Source organism: Hyperolius riggenbachi, chromosome 5 (genome assembly GCF_040937935.1).
Source record: "Hyperolius riggenbachi isolate aHypRig1 chromosome 5, aHypRig1.pri, whole genome shotgun sequence".
In the NCBI taxonomy this organism is placed as follows: Eukaryota; Metazoa; Chordata; class Amphibia; order Anura; family Hyperoliidae; genus Hyperolius; species Hyperolius riggenbachi.
Genome location: NC_090650.1, coordinates 199,387,381 through 199,407,365, shown reverse-complemented (window position 1 = coordinate 199,407,365; position 19,985 = coordinate 199,387,381). Strand labels below are relative to the sequence as shown.

The following is a 19,985-nucleotide window of genomic DNA, read 5'->3' as shown; positions in this document are numbered from 1 at the left end:
ACAGTCCTGGCCAAAAGTTTTGAGACTGTCAAAAATATTAGTTTTCACAAAGTTTGCTGTTAACCTGCTTTTAGATCTTAGTTTCAGTTGTTTATGTGATGTACTGAAATATAATTATAAGAACTTCATACGTTTCAAAGGCTTTTATTGAAAATTACATGAGGTTTATGCAAAGAGTCAGTATTTGCAGTGTTGGCTCTTCTTTTTCAGGACCTCTGCAATTCGACTGGGCATGCTCTCAATCAACTTCTGGGCCAAATCCATTCTTTCATAATCACTTCTTTGAGTTTCTCAGAATTAGTTGGTTTTTGTTTGTCTACCTGCCTATTGAGGAATGGCCACAAGTTCTCAATGGAATTAAGATCTGGGGAGCTTCCGGGTCATGGACCCAAAATGTCAACGTTTTGGTCCCAGAGCCACTTAGTTATCACTTTTGCCTTATGACACGGTGCTCCATCGTGCTGGAAAATGCATTGTTCTTCACCAAACTGTTGTTGGATTGTTGGAAGAAGTTACTGTTGGAGGGTGTTTTGGTACCGTTCTTTATTCATGGCTGTGTTTTTTGGCAAAAATGTGAGTGAGCCCACTCCCTTGGATGAGAAGCAACCCCACACATGAATGGTCTCAGGATGCTTTACTGTTAGCACGACACAGGACTGATGGTAGCGCTCACCTTTTCTTCTCCTGACAAGCCTTTTTCCAGATGCACCAAACAGTCGGAAAGGGGCTTCATCAGAGAATATGACTTTGCCCCATTCCTCAGCAGTCCATTCACCATACTTTCTGCAGAAGATCAATATGTTCCTGATGTTTTTAGGGAGAGAAGTGGCTTCTTTGCTGCCCTTCTTGACACCAGGTCATCTTCCAAAAGTCTTTGCCTCACTGTCCGTGCAGATGCACTCAAACCTGCCTGCTGCAATTCCTGAGCAACCTCTGCACTGGTTGCACTCTGATCCCGCAGCTGAATCCTCTTTAGGAGACGATGCTGGCGCTTGCTGGACTTTCTTGTATGCCCTGAAGCCTTCTTAACAAAAATTCAACCTCTTTCTTTCAAGTTCTTGATGATCCTATAAATTGTTGATTTAGGTGCAATCTTAGTAGCCACAATATCCTTGCCTGTGAAGCCATTTTTATGCAACGCAATGATGGCTGCATGTGTTTCTTTGCTGGTCACCGTAGTTAACAATGGAAGATCAATGATTTCAAGCATCACCCTCCTTTTAACATGTCAAGTCTGCCATTCTAACTCAATCAGCCTGACATAATGATCTCCAGTCTTGTGCTCGTCAACATTCTCACCTGAGTTAACAAGACGATTACTGAAATGATCTCAGCAGGTCCTTTAATGACAGCAATGAAATGCAGTGGAAAGATTTTTTGGGGATTCAGTTCATTTTCCTGGCAAAGAAGGACTATGCAATTCATCTGAACACTCTTCATAACATTCTGGAGTATATGCAAATTGCTATTATAAAAACTTAAGCACCAACTTTTCTAATTTCCAATATTATTGACAGTCTCAAAACTTTTGGCCAGGACTGTAGCGTCTCCATTCCATTCCCCTCTGGATTGTAAGGTCACAAAATAAGGATTATCCTCCTAATGTTTCTCATGTATGAATATTCTATTGAATGAACATATACCTTGTTATATTCCCCATTGAATTATAATGCAAAGTTATAGCATGCAGAATGGCCAACTGAATGAGAGGGTATCGAAAGGGATGGAGTACTGGCTCCGCAGCTGAATAAAGCGAATCGGAAAGAAAGAGACATCAGGTGAAGGAGTCCAATGATACAGTGCTATGTAATATGTTGGCCAGTGCTGTGTAATATGTTGGCACTTCATAAATACAGTAAATAAATACCTGCCAGCTGTGAGAGAGAGAACTGGGACCATTGCGTCCGTCACTGCCCAAGAGAGAGGCTCTGTGGACCCAGCAGTGAGTGCTAACCTGCTGACTGATTTCACTTTATTTGAACATACTGAGGCTTTACATTAGCTGCCGCACTAAGCTCTGAAAAATACTAAATATATTATTTGGCTAACGGCAGTGGAGGCATCCATAAATAGGGGGTTTGAGAGAGCACCGGATAAAATATAAGGGTGGGGGATTAGGGAGCAACAGATGAATTTCAGGGGGCTGGGGCTAAAAGGCTGTAAGCAGGACTAAGGGGGGCTCAGTAGGTTTGCCCGGTTTGGTGCCCAGACATTTCTGATGGTGGCCCTGGCTATAATCAGCCTTAGGCTGGGACTGAAGTCAGCATATTATGCTTTTTTTGTGATCTCAAAATTCTCCTTTAAAATACACCATGTACATAAATATCCAAGTGCAATTGCAGATTCATTTTCCAGAAAAGGATTGTGTCAGTTTTTAAAACAATGCAATGCTATTTGGATATCTTTTAAAGTAATTAGAAGTGCAACTAAGAACATTCTGTATGGGATTACGATAACAATACAGCTCCTCCAGTTTTACTGTGCCTGTTGCCACAGATCTTGTGGTTGTACAATTCCATCTGTACAGAGGCGTATCTACAGACGTGCAGGCGTGGCTAATGCCCTGGGCGCCGCCTCCTTCAAGCTACTAGGGGGGCGCAGTTCCCTCTTCCTCCTCCCTGTGCTGTGAATCAATGCTTTGCTTCTGCCCTCCGCTCGCTCTGTGTAAATCAAGTGGGCAGGGATCATTACAGCTTCCCTCCCCTTCCATTCAGCTGTTTCAGCGACTATATTACCTCATGTCCTGCAGCCATCACCTCTGCCTGAGCACCGAAGATCAGTGATGGCTGCTCAGGGCTTCTAGGCTGTGGAATGCTGCAGCTCCATGTCTGCTCTCCCTCCCTCTTAAGCTGCTGGGGACAGTAACATTCCAGCAGTCGTTTCCCCACCAGAAGAACACAGAAAGTTAGTGACATGCAGATCGACACCTCTCCCCCTCCACAGCTGCTCTACAATCACCTGGCTGGTCTTCCTGCTTCTCTGAACAGACCCAGCCGGTGGATTACAGAGTGGCTGCAGGAAGGAGAGAGATGCAGATCTGCTGGTCACTGACTGAATTTCTGTGCTACACGTGGTGGGGCAATGAGTGCTGAAACATTGTGAGTACCCACCCCACCCTAGCCAGATTCTGCCATCCATCCATCCATCCACCCCAGCCAGATTCTGCCATCCATCCATCTACCCCAGCCAGATTCTGTCATTCATCCATCTATCCCAGCCAGATTCTGCCATCCATCCATCCACCCCAACCAGATTCTGTCATCCATCCATCTACCCCAGCCAGATTCTGCCATCCATCCATCCATCTACCCCAGCCAGATTCTGCCATCCATCCATCCACCCCAACCAGATTCTGTCATCCATCCATCCATCTACCCCAGCCAGATTCTGTCATCCATCCATCCACCCCAGCCAGTTTCTGTCATCCATCCATCCATTTACCCCAGCCAGATTCTGCCATCCATCCATCCATCCATCCACCTCAGCCAGATTCTGCCATCCATCCATCCCAGACAGATTCTGCCATCCATCCATCCCAGCCAGATTCTGCCATCCATCCACCCCAGCCAGATTATTCCATCCATCCATCCATCCATCCACCCCAGCCAGATTCTGCCATCCATCCATCCATCCATCCATCCATCCACCCCAACCAGATTCTGTCATCCATCCATCCATCTACCCCAGCCAGATTCTGTCATCCATCCATCTACCCCAGCCAGATTCTGTCATCCATCCATCCACCCCAGCCAGTTTCTGTCATCCATTCATCCATTTACCCCAGCCAGATTCTGCCATCCATCCATCCATCCATCCACCTCAGCCAGATTCTGCCATCCATCCATCCCAGACAGATTCTGCCATCCATCCATCCCAGCCAGATTCTGCCATCCATCCACCCCAGCCAGATTATTCCATCCATCCATCCACCCCAGCCAGATTCTGCCATCCATCCATCCATCCATCCATCCACCCCAACCAGATTCTGTCATCCATCCATCCATCTACCCCAGCCAGATTCTGTCATCCATCCATCTACCCCAGCCAGATTCTGCCATCCATCCATCCACCCCAGCCAGTTTCTGTCATCCATCCATTCATCTACCCCAGCCAGATTCTGCCATCCATCCATCCATCCATCCACCTCAGCCAGATTCTGCCATCCATCCCAGACAGATTCTGCCATCCATCCATCCATCCATCCCAGCCAGATTCTGCCATCCATCCACCCCAGCAAGATTATTCCATCCATCCATCCACCACAGCCAGATTCTGCCATCCATCCACCCCAGCATACAGCCAGATGCTGCCATCACCCAAACCCATCCATCCCAGCCAGGTTCTGTCATCCATCCACCTCAACAAACACAATTGCTAACTTCCAGTCAGAGCAATATCCTGCCTCTATCTGGCCAGCAGACGCTTGTCAGCCAATCAGGTGCACTGTCATACACCCTTTGCCTGCTGTACCATACCTAGCAGGAATTACATAGATTAGCATTCAGGTGGGAGGCTTCGGTTGGACGCAATCGTGAATTGCGTCGTTTAACAGGGACGCCCCGTGTAGGCACATCTCCCACACGGTCCCTTCCCTAACCACTCACCTGTCAACCGCATCGTAGAAGCTGCAAAAAATAAAATTTAAAATCACAAACACTGGTCCACATGACAGCCCAGAGGCCCCAGGTCTCTCTCACTCACTGGGGCCCCCCAAACCACCATGCGACACCTAGAGGGAAGTGCGGGCAAGCCCTGGACCTCAGGGAACTCACCCCACCACCTCTAAACTGAATGCCAACTGCAACAAACACAATTGCTAACTTCCAGTCAGGTCCAGGGCTTGCCCGCACTTCCCTCTAGGTGTCGCATGGTGGTTTGGGTGCCCCAGTGAGTGAGAGAGACCTGGGGCCTCTGGGCTGTCATGTGGACCAGTGTTTGTGATCCATCCACCTCAGCCAGATTCTGCCATCCATCCATCCATCCATCCCAGCCAGATTCTGCCATCCATCCATCCCAGCCAGATTCTGACATCCATCCATACCAGACAGATTCTGCCATCCATCCCAGCCAGATTCTGCCATCCATCCCAGCCAGATTCTGCCATCCATCCATCCCAGACAGATTCTGCCATCCATCCACCCATCCCAGCCAGATTCTGCCATCCATCCCAGCCAGATTCTGCCATCCATCCATCCCAGCCAGATTCTGCCCTCCATCCACCCATCCATCCATCCCAGCCAGATTCTGCCATCCATCCATCCATCCATCCACCCCAGCCAGATTCTGTCATCCATCCATCCATCCACCCCAGCCAGATTCTGCCATCCACCTCACCCACCCCAGCCAGATTCTGCCCTCCATCCATCCATCCCAGCCAGATTCTGCCATCCATCCATCCATCCACCCCAGCCAGATTCTGTCATCCATCCATCCATCCATCCACCCCAGCCAGATTCTGCCATCCACCTCACCCACCCCAGCCAGATTCTGCCATCCATCCCACCCACCCCAGCCAGATTCTGCCATCCATCCCACCTCAGCATACAGCCAGATGCTGCCATCACCCAAAACCCACCCACCCAGCCAGATGCTGCTACCTCACCAACCCCAGCAAGCAGCCAGATGCTGCCACCCACCCCAGCCAGATGCTGCCACCCACCCGCCCCAGCAAGCAGCCAGATTCTGCCTCGCACCCCAGCCAGATGCTAACACCCACCCACCCCAGCAAGCAGCCGGATGCTGCCCCCATCCACCTCAGCATGCAGCCAGACTATTTATTGGCATTTGAGGCACATGGCTACTTAACCTCCTTGGCGGTTAATTTTTTAAAAAAAAAATGGGCAAAAATCCTTTTTTTTGTATTTTTTTTTTTTGTTTCATGTAAAGCTACCAGAGTGGTAGCTACATGAAACACCACTAGAGGGCGCATGTGGCCCTCTAGTGCGATCGTCGCCGGCATCAATAGCAAACAGGGGAGCGCGTATATAACGCGTTCCCCTGTTTGGCTTCTCCTGTCGCCATGGCGACGATCGGCATGACGTCATGGACGTCAGCCGACGTCCTGACGTCATGCGCACTCGATCCAGCCCATAGCGCTGCCCGGAACTCATTGGTCCGGGCAGCGCAGGGCTCTGGCGGGGGGGGGCCCTCTTTCGCCGCTGCGTGCGGGTGATCGCCGCAGAGCGGCAGCGATCGAGCTGTGCGCGCGGCTAGCAAAGTGCTGGCTGCGCGCACAGCACTTTGAATGGGGCGAAACGCCCCAGCAGGCCCTGAGAAATCCTCCGGCGCGGCATAGCCCGAGCTCAGCTCGGGCTTACCGCCAGGGAGGTTAAATCTAAAATATAAGGGACCATGGCTACTCAATTTATGTTACAGGGACACTTTAAACTAGTATTTGAGGGGGGGTGGGCGCAAATTTAGTGTTTGCCATAGGCACCATATTACTCAGATACGCCTCTGCATCTGTATTAGATCAAAGAAATAAATGTGCTCTGCATGTAATTAAAAATGATAATATAGTTTATAATTACAAAGCTCTATGATACTTCACACAAAAAATACAGCAAAAAAACCTAAAAATGCTATTAAACCAAGTCTACTTAAATCCACAGAAAAATATTTAGCTTGGCTGCACATAAACTGCGGGACAAAATTGCACATTCATATTGAAGTCAAATGTGCCATGGATATTCCAGGGCACAGCCTCTGGTTTTCTGAAATAGCACCTTGCAAAATAAGGTTACCTATATTACATAACATCATTGCGTCCACATCCACAAAAATCAGCAGGAAACAAGAAAGGTTGTTATAACTTTCTATGCTAATTCAAACAAAGTAAAAGGCCAGAATAATTGAAATATTTCCTTTTTAATTGCTAACAATAGAAACCTGATCAACAATACCATTTTCTGTATTACTGATTTTTCCCCTCTCCCAGCACCCTTACTCCTGATTTCTAAAGCAGTTGAATTTGGTGCACATGACCCTGTGCCAGCATGTTACACTGTTGACCAGGGTTGCATAGTTTGAGGTGTGTAATCGACAGGCACTGCTATCATTCTGAATAAGTGGACTACAGCTATAGGAGGATGGATTGGGTGTTAGATGCTAAATCTGACGCAGACAAAAGAACTGTATGGGCTAGAGTTCTCAGCTGGGGTTATTGTAAGTGTAATTTAGGAAGATTAGCATTAGTGTACAAGGTAGAGAGAGGATAATCTTTCATGTTATAAATATAATATAAATCCTTATATTGTAAGCTTGCAAGGACAGGGCTCACTCACCTTTGGTGTCTTGGATTTTGTTAAACATGTTTTATCATCATCATGCTACTTTTTGTCACTTTCTTACTTTGTACAGCACCATGGAATATGTTGGCGCTTTATAAATCAATAATAATAAGGATAATGTTAGGCATCAAGAAAGGATTTATGTTAAAGCAAACCTGTGGGAAACTTTAGCCAAAAATGTAGATACTTACCTTGGTGGAGGGAAGTCTCTGGATCCTCCACCTCGCCAGCCCAGTGCAGGGTCCCCCTGAAGCTCACAGCTGCGCTCCTGTATGACAATGAGCATGGCAGCACTGTGCAGGTGCAGGATGGCTTGCGCCTGAGCAGTAACATGGATCCGCCACTTGCTTTCTCAACAATGGCTCTTCGATAAGCTTTAGGGGGTGCCAGCACTGAAACAGTGAGGAGGAGGGGCACAGGAGAAGCCTCTGGAAGATCCAGAGCCTTCCCTCTACTGAGGTAAGTACCCAAAGTGAGTAACATTTTTCCCCGTACACTTTAAGAAGGGAGGTTAGGGTCAGGCATCAGGCATGTGATGACCTTAAGGGGGAAGTTAGTTCTTTTTTTACTTTTAGTATGAGTTTGTAAAAGCCAGAGGGGCGGCCAGTATTAGGCAGCTAGATGTGACCCCAGTAATGATAGCCAGAGGTGCCCCCCAGTATTAGGAAGCCCCCAGATTATGTTGCTAGGAGTAGGGGTGTAGCTACAACTCACTGGGCCCCATAGCAATTTTTTTTACGAGGCCCCCCCTCGGGCAAACAAACACCTACTTGCTAGTGGTCTCCCTTTGATGGTGCTAACAGCCTACTAACAGCCTTCTACTAATAATGTCTATAATGTTGTTCGTCTTTTTCTAGCATAATGTGGCTAGAATGTGTGGGCAGCATGGTGCCATAACAGATAGCACTCTTGTATTGCAGCACTGGGTTCCAGTTCAAATCCCAGCTAAGGCACTATCTACAGGAGTTTGTTTGTTATCCCCATGTCTGCATGGGTTTCCGCCAGGCACTCCAGTTCCTCCCACATTCCAAAGATGCAGATAACTTAATTGGCTTTCCCCTAAAATTGGCCCTAGACTGCGATGGGCATATGACTATGGTAGGATTAAATTTTGAGCTTCTCCGAGGGCAGCCAGTGACATGACTATGTAATCTTTAAAGATGTAAGTGCTATGTAAATACATAATAATAATATTGTAGGGCATTACGCTGTGACTATGGTAGGATTAAGCTGGCCATACACTGACCCGATTTGCCTCCGTTTCGACAGCAGATTCGATCACTGGGATCGAATCTGCTGCCAATCATTTGCGCTACACGCCGAATTTCGATCCTTTTTGTCCGATCCCGTCGATCGCTCCGTGCGGAAAATTAACGCCGATCGCCCGCGGGTAGATAGCGCGTCGCTACCGGCGTTTTAGTACCCGACGACCGACGCAATAGAGCCGCATACATTACCTGCTCCGCCGGCACGACTACCCCCGGTCACCGCTGCTCCGTGTCCGCGCTGGTCTCCGTCATGCTTCAGTTCCTCCTGCCCGGCAGGAAGTTTAAACAGTAGAGGGCGCTCTACTGTTTAAACTTCCTGCCGGGCAGGAAGAAGTAGAGCATGCCGGGGCCGGAGACCAGAGCGGAGACGGAGCAGCGGTGACCTGGGGACTGGAGTCGCGCCGGCGGAGCAGGTAATGTATGCGGACATGCGGGCGAGAAAGCGGCAGCAGCACCACCACCACCGCAACAGATTGTGAACGGTTTCAGGCTGAAATCGGTTCACAATCTGTTTGCAGTAAAGGTAGCCATACGATCCCTCTCTGATCAGATTCGATCAGATAGGGATCTGTCAGTTGGTCGAATCTGATGGCAAATCGACCAGTGTGAGCTCCTCTGAGGACAGGCAGTGACTATGTACTCTGTAAAGTGCTGCAGAAGTTGTCAGAGCTATATAAATACATAATAATAACATGGTAGGACATTAGACTATGACTATGATAAGATTACATTGTGAGCTCCTCTGAGGACAGTCAGTGACATGGCTATGTACTCTGTACAGTGCTGCAGAAGATGTAAGTGCTTTATAAATACATAATAATAATAATAATATGGTAGGGCATTGGACTCTGACTATGGCAGGATTAGATTGTGAGCTCCTCTGAGGACAGTCAGTGAAATGACTATGTACTCTATAAAGTGCTGCAGGAGATGTCAGGGCTTTATAAGTACATAATAATAATATGGTAGGACATTAGACCATGGCTATGGTAAGATTAGACTGTGAGCTCCTCTGAGGGACAGTCAGTGACATGACTATGTACTCTGTAATGTGCTGCAGAAGATTGTCTACACGCAATTGTGGAAAACTGTCACAAATGTACGCAGTGGAAAAACTACAAACAGAGCTTGTACATATATGCTGGATTTTTTTGGACATGCTAATTTGCACTAGGCAGCTAGTACTGGTCAAATGAATCAAAACGTGAGAAGTGCAGTCTGATGGAAAGTGCATATACATTTGCCCCTCAGTTGAAAGAGCTGTTCCTCACCACGTGCTGCATTGTGTATAGGGGACTCTTTTCTGGTGGGCTACAGCCAAGTGTCAGATCTGTGAGCAAATACACCTCTGATCAGGTTACAAGTTTTGTCCCCTTTCTAATCTTTTCTAATAGAAGTTAGCATTGCAACCCCCTCTACACTTACTCTCTACTTGCAGACAGTGTAATTAGTAGCCAGAGAAGCAGCATCAGCAGCGCTGCTCTCTCCACTCACATGGGACAAGGAGGTTGCACTCACTCCTAGGAGCTGTATGTCACACACAGGCTGTCTCCTCACTCTGCACAGCAGCATCAGGGAATCCTCTGTGCTCACCAGCAGCAGCTCCTCCTCCCTGGCCGGAACTACAGATTAATTGTCGGGCCAGCCAGGGAGGCATCTATTCACAGCAGACTGGTGAGAAAATAATCCCCTCTTACCGCTTTGGGGAGGATGGAGGGTGCTTTCTCCATGCTCTGTTAATAAACTAAATTTTATAATAAAAAAAATATGTTTCCTGCTACCAGGATGGGGCCCCTAGTGGCCTGGGGCCCCATAGCAACTGCTATGCCTGCTATCCCTATTCCTACGCCCCTGGCTAGGAGCAGCCCCCTAGTATAGGCAGTCAGACGCTTCCATTATATATTATGCTTCTACTACATTATTTCTTGTAGGTAACTTACGGTTGCATCTTGTGAGTTCTCATGCTGTACTTCTATTGTCTGAAACCTTGAATCTGCTTCCAGCATCACTGCGGCTCTTGACACAAACTGAATCACAGAGGAACTATCCTGTGGAAAACACAGCAAAATACCCATTATTCCATATAGTTTCAGTCAAAAGAGGGCTTTAACTACACATATAGTTTCTTACACATAACTAAGCCTATTATGTTTCTGGATGTGTTTAGTGCGAAAAAAGCAGAAGCCTGGAAGGATCATCTTCATGTTGCCTAGTGGTATGTGTACTAGTCCAGGCATACTTGAACTTGTTGCAGCCATTCGGTTATAATACATTTTGAGAATATAAAAGTGTGTTATCTGTAAGTATACCCGTAGAAGTATTTTTACCTACTAATTCAAATCTTTTGAGAATGTTTGGAAATCATCCATACACAATTCTGGTGCACTCTTAACCAATATGTAAAGCTGAGGAAATAATAATGTGATCCTCTGCTAAATGTGTAAGTTTCCCTACTTACAAAGAAATACACAGGGAATCAAGTAATTATTTACACCACTTTATGGGCTTGATTCACTAAGACAAACAGCATGCCTTATCTGAGTTAACACTCCTTGTCAGAGATAACACGCCTTACCAAAGTTAACACGCCTTGCTAATTGGCAATTAGAGATGCTGGCGAACAGTTCGCCAGTGAATCTCTATGGGCCACTAATACTTCCGGGTCGCTATGACCCGTAGTAGTACGGCTGCGCTGGGCCGGCGGTGCGCGTCTTTGATCGCGGGCCTGTTGCCAGACACTCTCTGCACATGAGCGTGACATCACTCATGACGTCACGCACATGCGCAGAAAGTACCCGGCAATAGGTGTGCGATTAAGGAAGCGCACTGCTGACCCAGCGCAGCCGTACTACTACGGGTCATAGCGACCCGGAAGTAGTACAGGGTGAGGGGTTAGCCGGCGAACGGTCCGTGAACCGTTCAATGACAACTCTATTGGCAATGACGAGAGCTCCACTCGTCCTGCCCTGAGCACCTGCGGGTTCATAGCGCTCGCTATGCTACTCTGATAAGGAGTGTTAACTCAGATAAGGCATGCTATTTGTCTAGTGAATCAAGCCCTATGTGTCAAGGGTCACTTGAGATGATATTACCCACAATAGGGTGTACTTAGTAACAGCTGGCATTAGTAAGGATGTATATATATATATATATATATATAGATATATATATATATATATATATTTATATATATATATTTATATATATATTTATATATATATATATATATATATATATCATGATAATGAGAAATACTGATCATGTGGATCATGTGGAACACATCCCAGCTGCAGTATGGGGACATGGTTTCCCAGCTGCAATGTAGGGACACGGCTTTCCAGCTGCAGTATGCTGACATGGGTTTCCAGCTGCATTATGCAGACATGGCTTCCCAGCTGCATTATGAAGACATGGCTTCCCAGCTGCAGTTTAGGAACACAGCTTCCCAGCTGCAGTATGGGGACATGGCTTTCCAGCTGCAGTATGAAGACATGGCTTCCCAGCTGCATTATGAAGACATGGCTTCCCAGCTGCAGTATGAAGACATGGCATTCCAGCTGCAGTATGAAGACATGGCATTCCAGCTGCAGTATGAAGACATGGCTTCCCAGCTGCATTATGAAGACATGGCTTCCCAGCTGCAGTATGAGGACATGGCTTCCCAGCTGCAATATGGGGACATGGCTTCTCAGCTGCAGTATGGGGACATGGCTTCCCAGCTGCAGTATGGGGACATGGCTTCCCAGCTGCATTATGAAGACATGGCTTCCCAGGTGCAGTATGGGGACATGGCTTCCCAGCTGCATTATGAAGACATGGCTTCCCAGCTGCATTATGAAGACATGGCTTCCCAGCTGCAGTTTAGGAACACAGCTTCCCAGCTGCAGTATGGGGACATGGCTTTCCAGCTGCAGTATGAAGACATGGCTTCCCAGCTGCATTATGAAGACATGGCTTCCCAGCTGCAGTATGAAGACATGGCATTCCAGCTGCAGTATGAAGACATGGCATTCCAGCTGCAGTATGAAGACATGGCTTCCCAGCTGCATTATGAAGACATGGCTTCCCAGCTGCATTATGAAGACATGGCTTCCCAGCTGCAGTATGAGGACATGGCTTCCCAGCTGCAATATGGGGACATGGCTTCTCAGCTGCAGTATGGGGACATGGCTTCCCAGCTGCAGTATGGGGACATGGCTTCCCAGCTGCATTATGGGGACATGGCTTCCCAGCTGCAGTATACGGACATGGCTTCCCAGCTGCAGTATGCGGACATGGCTTCCCAGCTGCAGTATGCGGACATGGCTTCCCAGCTGCAGTATGCGGACATGGCTTCCCAGCTGCAATATGGGGACATGGCTTCCCAGCTGCATTATGAAGAGATGGCTTCCCAGCTGCAATATGGGGACATGGCTTCTCAGGTGCAGTATGGGGACATGGCTTCCAAGTTGCATAATGAAGACATGGCTTCCCTGCTGCATTATGAAGACATGGCTTCCCAGGTGCAGTATGGGGACATGGCTTCCCAGCTGCATTATGAAGACATGGCTTCCCAGCTGCAATATGGGGACATGGCTTCCCAGCTGCAGTATGGGGACATGGCTTCCCAGTTGCAGTATGAGGACATGGCTTCCCAGCTGCATTATGAAGGTATCGCTTCCCAGCTGCAATATGGGGACATGGCTTCCCAGCTGCATTATGAAGACATGGCGTCCCAGCTGCAATATGGGGACATGGCTTCCCAGCTGCAGTATGGGGACATGGCTTCCCAGCTGCAGTATGGGGACATGGCTTCCCAGCTGCAGTATGGGGACATGGCTTCCCAGCTGCAGTATGGGGACATGGCTTCCCAGCTGCAGTATGAAGACATGGCTTCCCAGCTGCAGTATGCGGACATGGCTTCTCAGTTGCAGTATGGGGACATGGCTTCCGAGTTACATTATGAAGACATGGCTTCCCAACTGCATTATGAAGACATAGCTTCCCAGCTGCAGTAAGGGGACATGGCTTCCGAGCTGCATTATGAAGACATGACTTCCCAGCTGCATTATGAAGACATGGCTTCCCAACTGCAATATGGGGATATGGCTTCTCAGCTGCAGTATGGGGACATGGCTTCCGAGTTGCATTATGAAGACATGGCTTCCCAGCTGCAGTATTAAGACATAACTTCCCAGTTGCAGTATGGGGGCATGGCTTCCCAGCTGCATTTTTGGGACATGGCTTCCCAGCTGCAATATGGGGACATGACTTCCCAGCTGCATTATGAAGACATGGCTTCCCAGCTGCAGTATTAAGACATAACTTCCCAGTTGCAGTATGGGGGCATGGCTTCCCAGCTGCATTTTTGGGACATGGCTTCCCAGCTGCAATATGGGGACATGACTTCCCAGCTGCATTATGAAGACATGGCTTCCCAGCTGCAATATGGGGACATGGCTTCTCAGCTGCAGTATGCGGACATGGCTTCCAAGTTGCATTATGAAGACATGGCTTCCCTGCTGCATTATGAAGACATGGCTTCCCAGATGCAGTATGGGGACATGGCTTCCCAGCTGCATTATGAAGACATGGCTTCCCAGCTGCAATATGGGGACATGGCTTCCCAGTTGCAGTATGAGGACATGGCTTCCCAGCTGCATTATGAAGACATCGCTTCCCAGCTGCAATATGGGGACATGGCTTCCCAGCTGCATTATGAAGACATGGCATCCCAGCTGCAGTATGGGGACATGGCTTCTCAGCTGCAGTATGGGGACATGGCTTCTCAGCTGCATTATACGGACATGGCTTTCCAGCTGCATTATGGGGACATGGCTTCCCAGCTGGATTATAGGGACATGGCTTCCCAGCTGCAGTATGGGGACATGGCTTCCCAGCTGCAGTATGGGGACATGGCTTCCCAGCTGCAGTATGGGAAACCAGTGCAGATGACTATATTGATTGACTATACTGATCTATACTGATCAACCCTGGAAACAATTAGATATGTACATGACTGAAATATATATTTTGATGGGATCATCTGTACATTGGGAATGAGTATCGCATAGTGTATACCAGATCTAACAGTGTGAATGAAGGCTGTGAAGTTATACATCCACTATGGAGTTTTGGTATTGATGCCCAGAGAGGTTTCTGTGAGGTCTACTGGAAAACGTTGTGGGCTTTAAAGTGTACCTGAGACATTCTTCCTCCTGCCCCATGAGGTGCATGGACTCCCACACCGTCCTCTCCAGCTGCTTTGTTCACTTTAAATTCTCCCCTGTAATCTGTCCAGTCATGTGTTTCTGCATATGTGCAGCACAGCTGCGCATGAACCCCTGCCACACTCCCATACCAGGAAGTAGTAGTACGACGTGCAGGCGCAGAAGGCTCCTGGCTGGGGGAGCACAAGATGGGGGTGGGGACAGCATGCGGCCAAGCCATGCATGCACCCAAGAGCATGGCCGGACAGATTATAAGCAGGATAACAGAAGAATGGTGCTGCCAGAGAGGACGGCGAGGGAGCCCTCGTACCTCATGGGGCTGGAGGAAGTCCCAGGCAAGTATAAATACACCTGTAGGTCATGTTTCCTTTAAGTTATTCATCAGCCATGACACATATTTCTGGAGGGCTGGGGAAACTAGTATCATACGAGACCAGGCTGTAAAATCGCATATGCACAAGGAGGGTAGATGTAGGTATTCAGGAAGGGTTGGAGGTATTTAATGAGAGTAGCACCAGGGACATGATGCTTGTTATGAAAGAGTTAGAGAGCAGACATTCAAGACAAAAGTTTAAATAGCAAGGTGAGAAAATTCAGCAACGTACGTAGATATGGTGGGGAAATGGGTACATACTATAAAAGCAAAAACAATGGGCGTTCTGGTATGAGGAATACTTTATTCAGGGCCAGCCCTAGACTTTTTGCCACCTGAGGCAAAATTAGAAAAAAATCGCCGCCCCCCCCCCCCCCCCCCGCCGTGGGGGGTGTGGGGCCGAGCTGGAGGGGTAGCGGGCAGAAAGGGGGCAGAAAGGTCCCCCGATCTGCGCTGCTCCTCCAGCGTTAAGTAGCGGCGTGCATATGATTAAGAGGCAACGGGCGGGGGAATCACTCACCTCTTCCGCGTTCCATCGTGCGTTCCACTGACGTCACTTCCTGCAAGGCCGTCCACTTACAATACAGTGGGCGGCGTTGCCGGAAGTGACGTCAGTGGAGCGCACGATGGAACGCGGAAGAGGTGAGTGATTCCCCCGCCCGTTGCCTCTTAATGATATGCACGCTGGTTTAACGCTGGAGGAGAAGCACAGACCGGGGGACCCAGGTGAGGGACGGGGGGGTCCGACCCCCCTCCCCACCGCTAGGCCCAATACCCCCTTTCTGCCAGCTACCCCTCCAGCTCGGCGGGCAGCCCCCAGCATCCAAGGACAGGCGGGTGCTGTCCCCCCAGATCTGCCGCCTGAGGCAAATGTTTCACCCCGCCTCATGAGCCCTGACTTTATTACAAAGTAGGTTGAAATGGAATTGTAAGGGAAGTTGAAACAAAAGATGTTAACAAAAAGTTGAAATGTAAAAAAAAAAATTCTGAGAAAGCATTATTTGTTTAATAATGGGTTATTATTATCTATAAAGTTAATATGAAAATGAAAGGTGAGATAACAAGCAATATAGTTGTTTTATATTTAAGGCTCGTACACACGCCATACTGAAGGCAACGACGGGTTCGTTGTCACCTCCCGCTGGGCGTGTTTTCAGCAGACAGTACAGCGTCGTACAGTCTGTCGGCGGACTTATATGGCTGTTTCTAACAGCCTTATGCACCCAAGATGCATGCCGCATCACATCACTTCTGCCGCCGGCCGCATCACTTCCCAATGCGGAAGTCCATGGAGGAGATGGGACGCGGCTGCGGGTGGATGCGGTCGTGCAAAAATCTGCAGCATGCTGCAGATTTTCGGATCGCACCGCACCGCACAACATGCACGCAGTGGAAACTCTTCCACTGGTGTGCATGTGTTTCAGCACACCCGTGGTGCGATGCGGCTCTGTAGCCGCATCGCACCACTCCTAGTGGAAATAGGCCCTTAGTCTTGAGGTTTTCCCGGCGTTTCTGCGTGCGTTTCCGCGTGAAAACCTATGTCAATGCTTGCCGGCATTGGCATGGTTAATATCGCATAGCGCAAACCGTGAGCGGTTCCGCGTGAAAATCCGCATGGAAACGCGAACAAATCCGCACACGCATGCGGATTCGTTGACGCAATTTTCACATCAAAAACGCAACGCACAAGTGGAAACGTACCCTGAAGCTGCTGCTTGAATCCCATCTACAATACAGGCTAGAAGATGGCAGGTATACACTGGATCTGGCTGAGAAGACTGCAGCCTATAGCAATGTCAGTCTGTCCGACAGGAAGTGACTATTGTTTGAGCTCCTGATCAGGTACGCTAAAGTCATTTATTGGAAATCAGCCAATCAAGGAGTTTCCAAAAAAATAAAAATAAGATGTTAAACTGAGTGCCTGCACAGGATAGGAAAACATTTGTGTCTAGGCTCAGGCAGTAAATAAATACATTTTATTCCCACTTGTCCATTTTAGACATGCTTTTTCAATTTATTCATGAATAAATATTTGATTTAATACCATTTTCTGAAAGTAAATTAAATCTGTCTATAATCTTCTTTGAATACATATATATATATATATATATATATATATATATATATATACTGTATATATATATATATATATATATATATATATATATATATATATATATATATATATATATATATATATATATATATATATATATATATATAAACTGTATGGAAAATTAAACTGTATTGCATGTCTACTAGGTTAGGGAGTATAGTAGTAGTCACTGGATGAGGAGGTCCAGCCACTGAAAGGACACATGCTTCAAGAGGGACATTGTCTTCCTGCTCTAAAGTTTATCATCAGCAGTTATTCATGATCTCAGGCCTAGTGCACACCAGAGCGTTTCGGCTGCAGTTTGCGATTCGCTTGCGGGTGCGGATCCGCTTGGGTAATGTATTTCAATGGGCTGGTGCACACCAGAGCGGGAGGCGTTTTGCAGAAACGCATACTCCCGGGCTGCTGCAGATTTTGGATTGCGGAGGCGTTTCTGCCTCAATGTTAAGTATAGGAAAACCGCAAACCGCTCTGAAAAACGGCACTTCAGAGCGGTTTGCCAGGCGTTTTTTGTTACAGTAGCTGTTCAGTAACAGCTTTACTGTAACAATATATGAAATCTACTACACCAAAACCGCTACACAAAACCGCAAAACGCTAGCTGAAACGCTGCAGAAAAAGAAGAAAAAGCGTTTCAAAATCTGCTAGCATTTTGCGGATCTGCTAGCGGTTTTTGGTGTGCACCAGGCCTAATAGAGGCTTCAGATCTAGCTTTAGTTACAGAGACATGGTTGGATCAGAACTCAGGACCCACTCTCGCGGCTGCGGTACCAGACAATTACTCAGTTTTACACTGTGAAAGGCAAAACCGCAAGGGAGGAGGATTAGCTCTGTGCTTCAAATCCAGTTTGAATATTAAACCCCTTGCTGTAGCCCCCACCCACTCTTTTGAATGTCTGGCAGCCCAGCTCTCAGCTGGAAAAAAAATAAACATACTGCTTGTCTACCGACCCCCTGACGCTGGCTCAGCTTTTCTCAAGGAAATAGCAGAACTTGTATCTTGCATAACACTGAAACACCCTAGGTGGATAATTCTGGGAGACTAACGCATTGGGTCGATACACACTCTTCCCAATTTGGAACTAAGCTACTTCTCTCCATGAATGAACTGGGCTTCTCTCAAGCTGTCAACCTCCCGACCCACAAAAAAGGACACACTTTGGACCTCATTTTCCATTCAGAACTCTTAATATCCAATGTGGAAATTGATCCAGTAGTTTGGTCAGACCACCACACCGTCCACTTCTCCTTTACAGCACCGGCTACAAAACACCAAGTGAAAGAACTAATAAAATATTGTTCCTTGAAAGGTTTGACACCCCAACACCTTCAGAACAGCCTCAATCTAGGTGGAGTGACAGATCACAACTTAGGCCTTGAATCCATGGTCCTTAAATATAACCACGATGTCTCAGCCGCTTTTGACGCCATAGCTCCCTTAAAGATTAAACGTTCCGCACCATTACATCACGCTCGCTGGTTTGACAACTCTATAAAGGAACTAAAGAAACAGGGACGCAGACTGGGACAAAGGTGGCGCAAACATCAGTCTCCTGAGGACAAACTTTCCCTGATTGCTCACCAGAAAAAATATCAAACGATGATTAACAAAAAGAAGTCCTTATTCCTGTCTCACGAAATTGCAAATGCAGCCAACAGACCTGCCCCACTCTTCCGCACGGTTGACAGTCTCTGCAATCCATCTTGCAGGAAATCCAGCATCAGACCTTCACAGGAACTGTGCGAGAAATTTGCCCACTTCTTCTCAGACAAAGTCTCCTCCATACGATCTGCCATTCAATTCACAGCCCCAGAAACCCATGCAGAGCCATATAACAGGTGCAAAAATAGCCTACCACCATGGTCTGATTTTAAGGTAATCACTGAAAAAGACATCTTGGATATACTCTCAAACCTTCGCCAGACTACCTGCGATCTGGACCCTGGCCCCACTAAGTTCATGTTGAAATGCCCTGAACTATTTACACCGGCATTCCACAAAATAGTCAACGGCTTCTTACAAGAAGGGTGGTTTCCCTCTACTCTGAAAGAAGCAATCGTCAGGCCTCTACTCAAGGAACCATCCTTAGACCCAGATGCTCTAAACAGCTACAGACCTGTCTCAAACCTCCCCTTTCTGGGAAAAGTTATTGAAAAGGCTGTCTACCTCCAACTTGAAGCCAGGCTCTCCAGAAACAACATCCTTGACCCTCTTCAATCTGGCTTCAGGAAATATCACAGCTGTGAAACAGCCCTCACCCAGATTTGCAATGATCTGCTCATTGCAAGAGACAAGGGTCAATGTTCCATCCTGATTTTGCTCGACCTCTCAGCGGCTTTTGACACAGTCGATCATGAAATCTTGCTCAACAGGCTACAAGAGTACTGTGGCATAGATGGCATTGTTCTCCGGTGGTTCAACTCCTTCCTGGCTGACAGAACACAAAGGGTAGCCTTAGGGCCCTTCCTCTCCAACCCTGTACCACTAAAATACGGTGTACCTCAGGGCGCAATATTATCCCCTTTACTGTTCACCATATACATGCTGCCACTTGGAGAAATCATACAAAAAACATGGCCTGACATATCATTGCTATGCTGATGACACCCAGCTATATTTGTCATTCAAACCTGACGTCACAGACCCTATTCCACAAATAAACGCATGCTTAGCTGAGCTTCAGGAGTGGATGAATAATAATTGGCTAAAACTTAATGCTGACAAAACTG

At 47.5% G+C, this 19,985-nt stretch overlaps 1 protein-coding gene across 1 annotated transcript in view; it reads right to left on the bottom strand.

The window, feature by feature from the left end:
* The window catches only part of ITGA9 (integrin subunit alpha 9), a 565,489-nt gene that overhangs the window by 24,058 nt on the left and 521,446 nt on the right, over positions 1-19,985 (bottom strand). Inside the window, exon 26 of the mRNA XM_068236571.1 lies at positions 10,498-10,605. Coding sequence (XP_068092672.1) covers positions 10,498-10,605 — 108 coding nt within the window. The remainder of the gene's footprint in view (positions 1-10,497; positions 10,606-19,985) is intronic.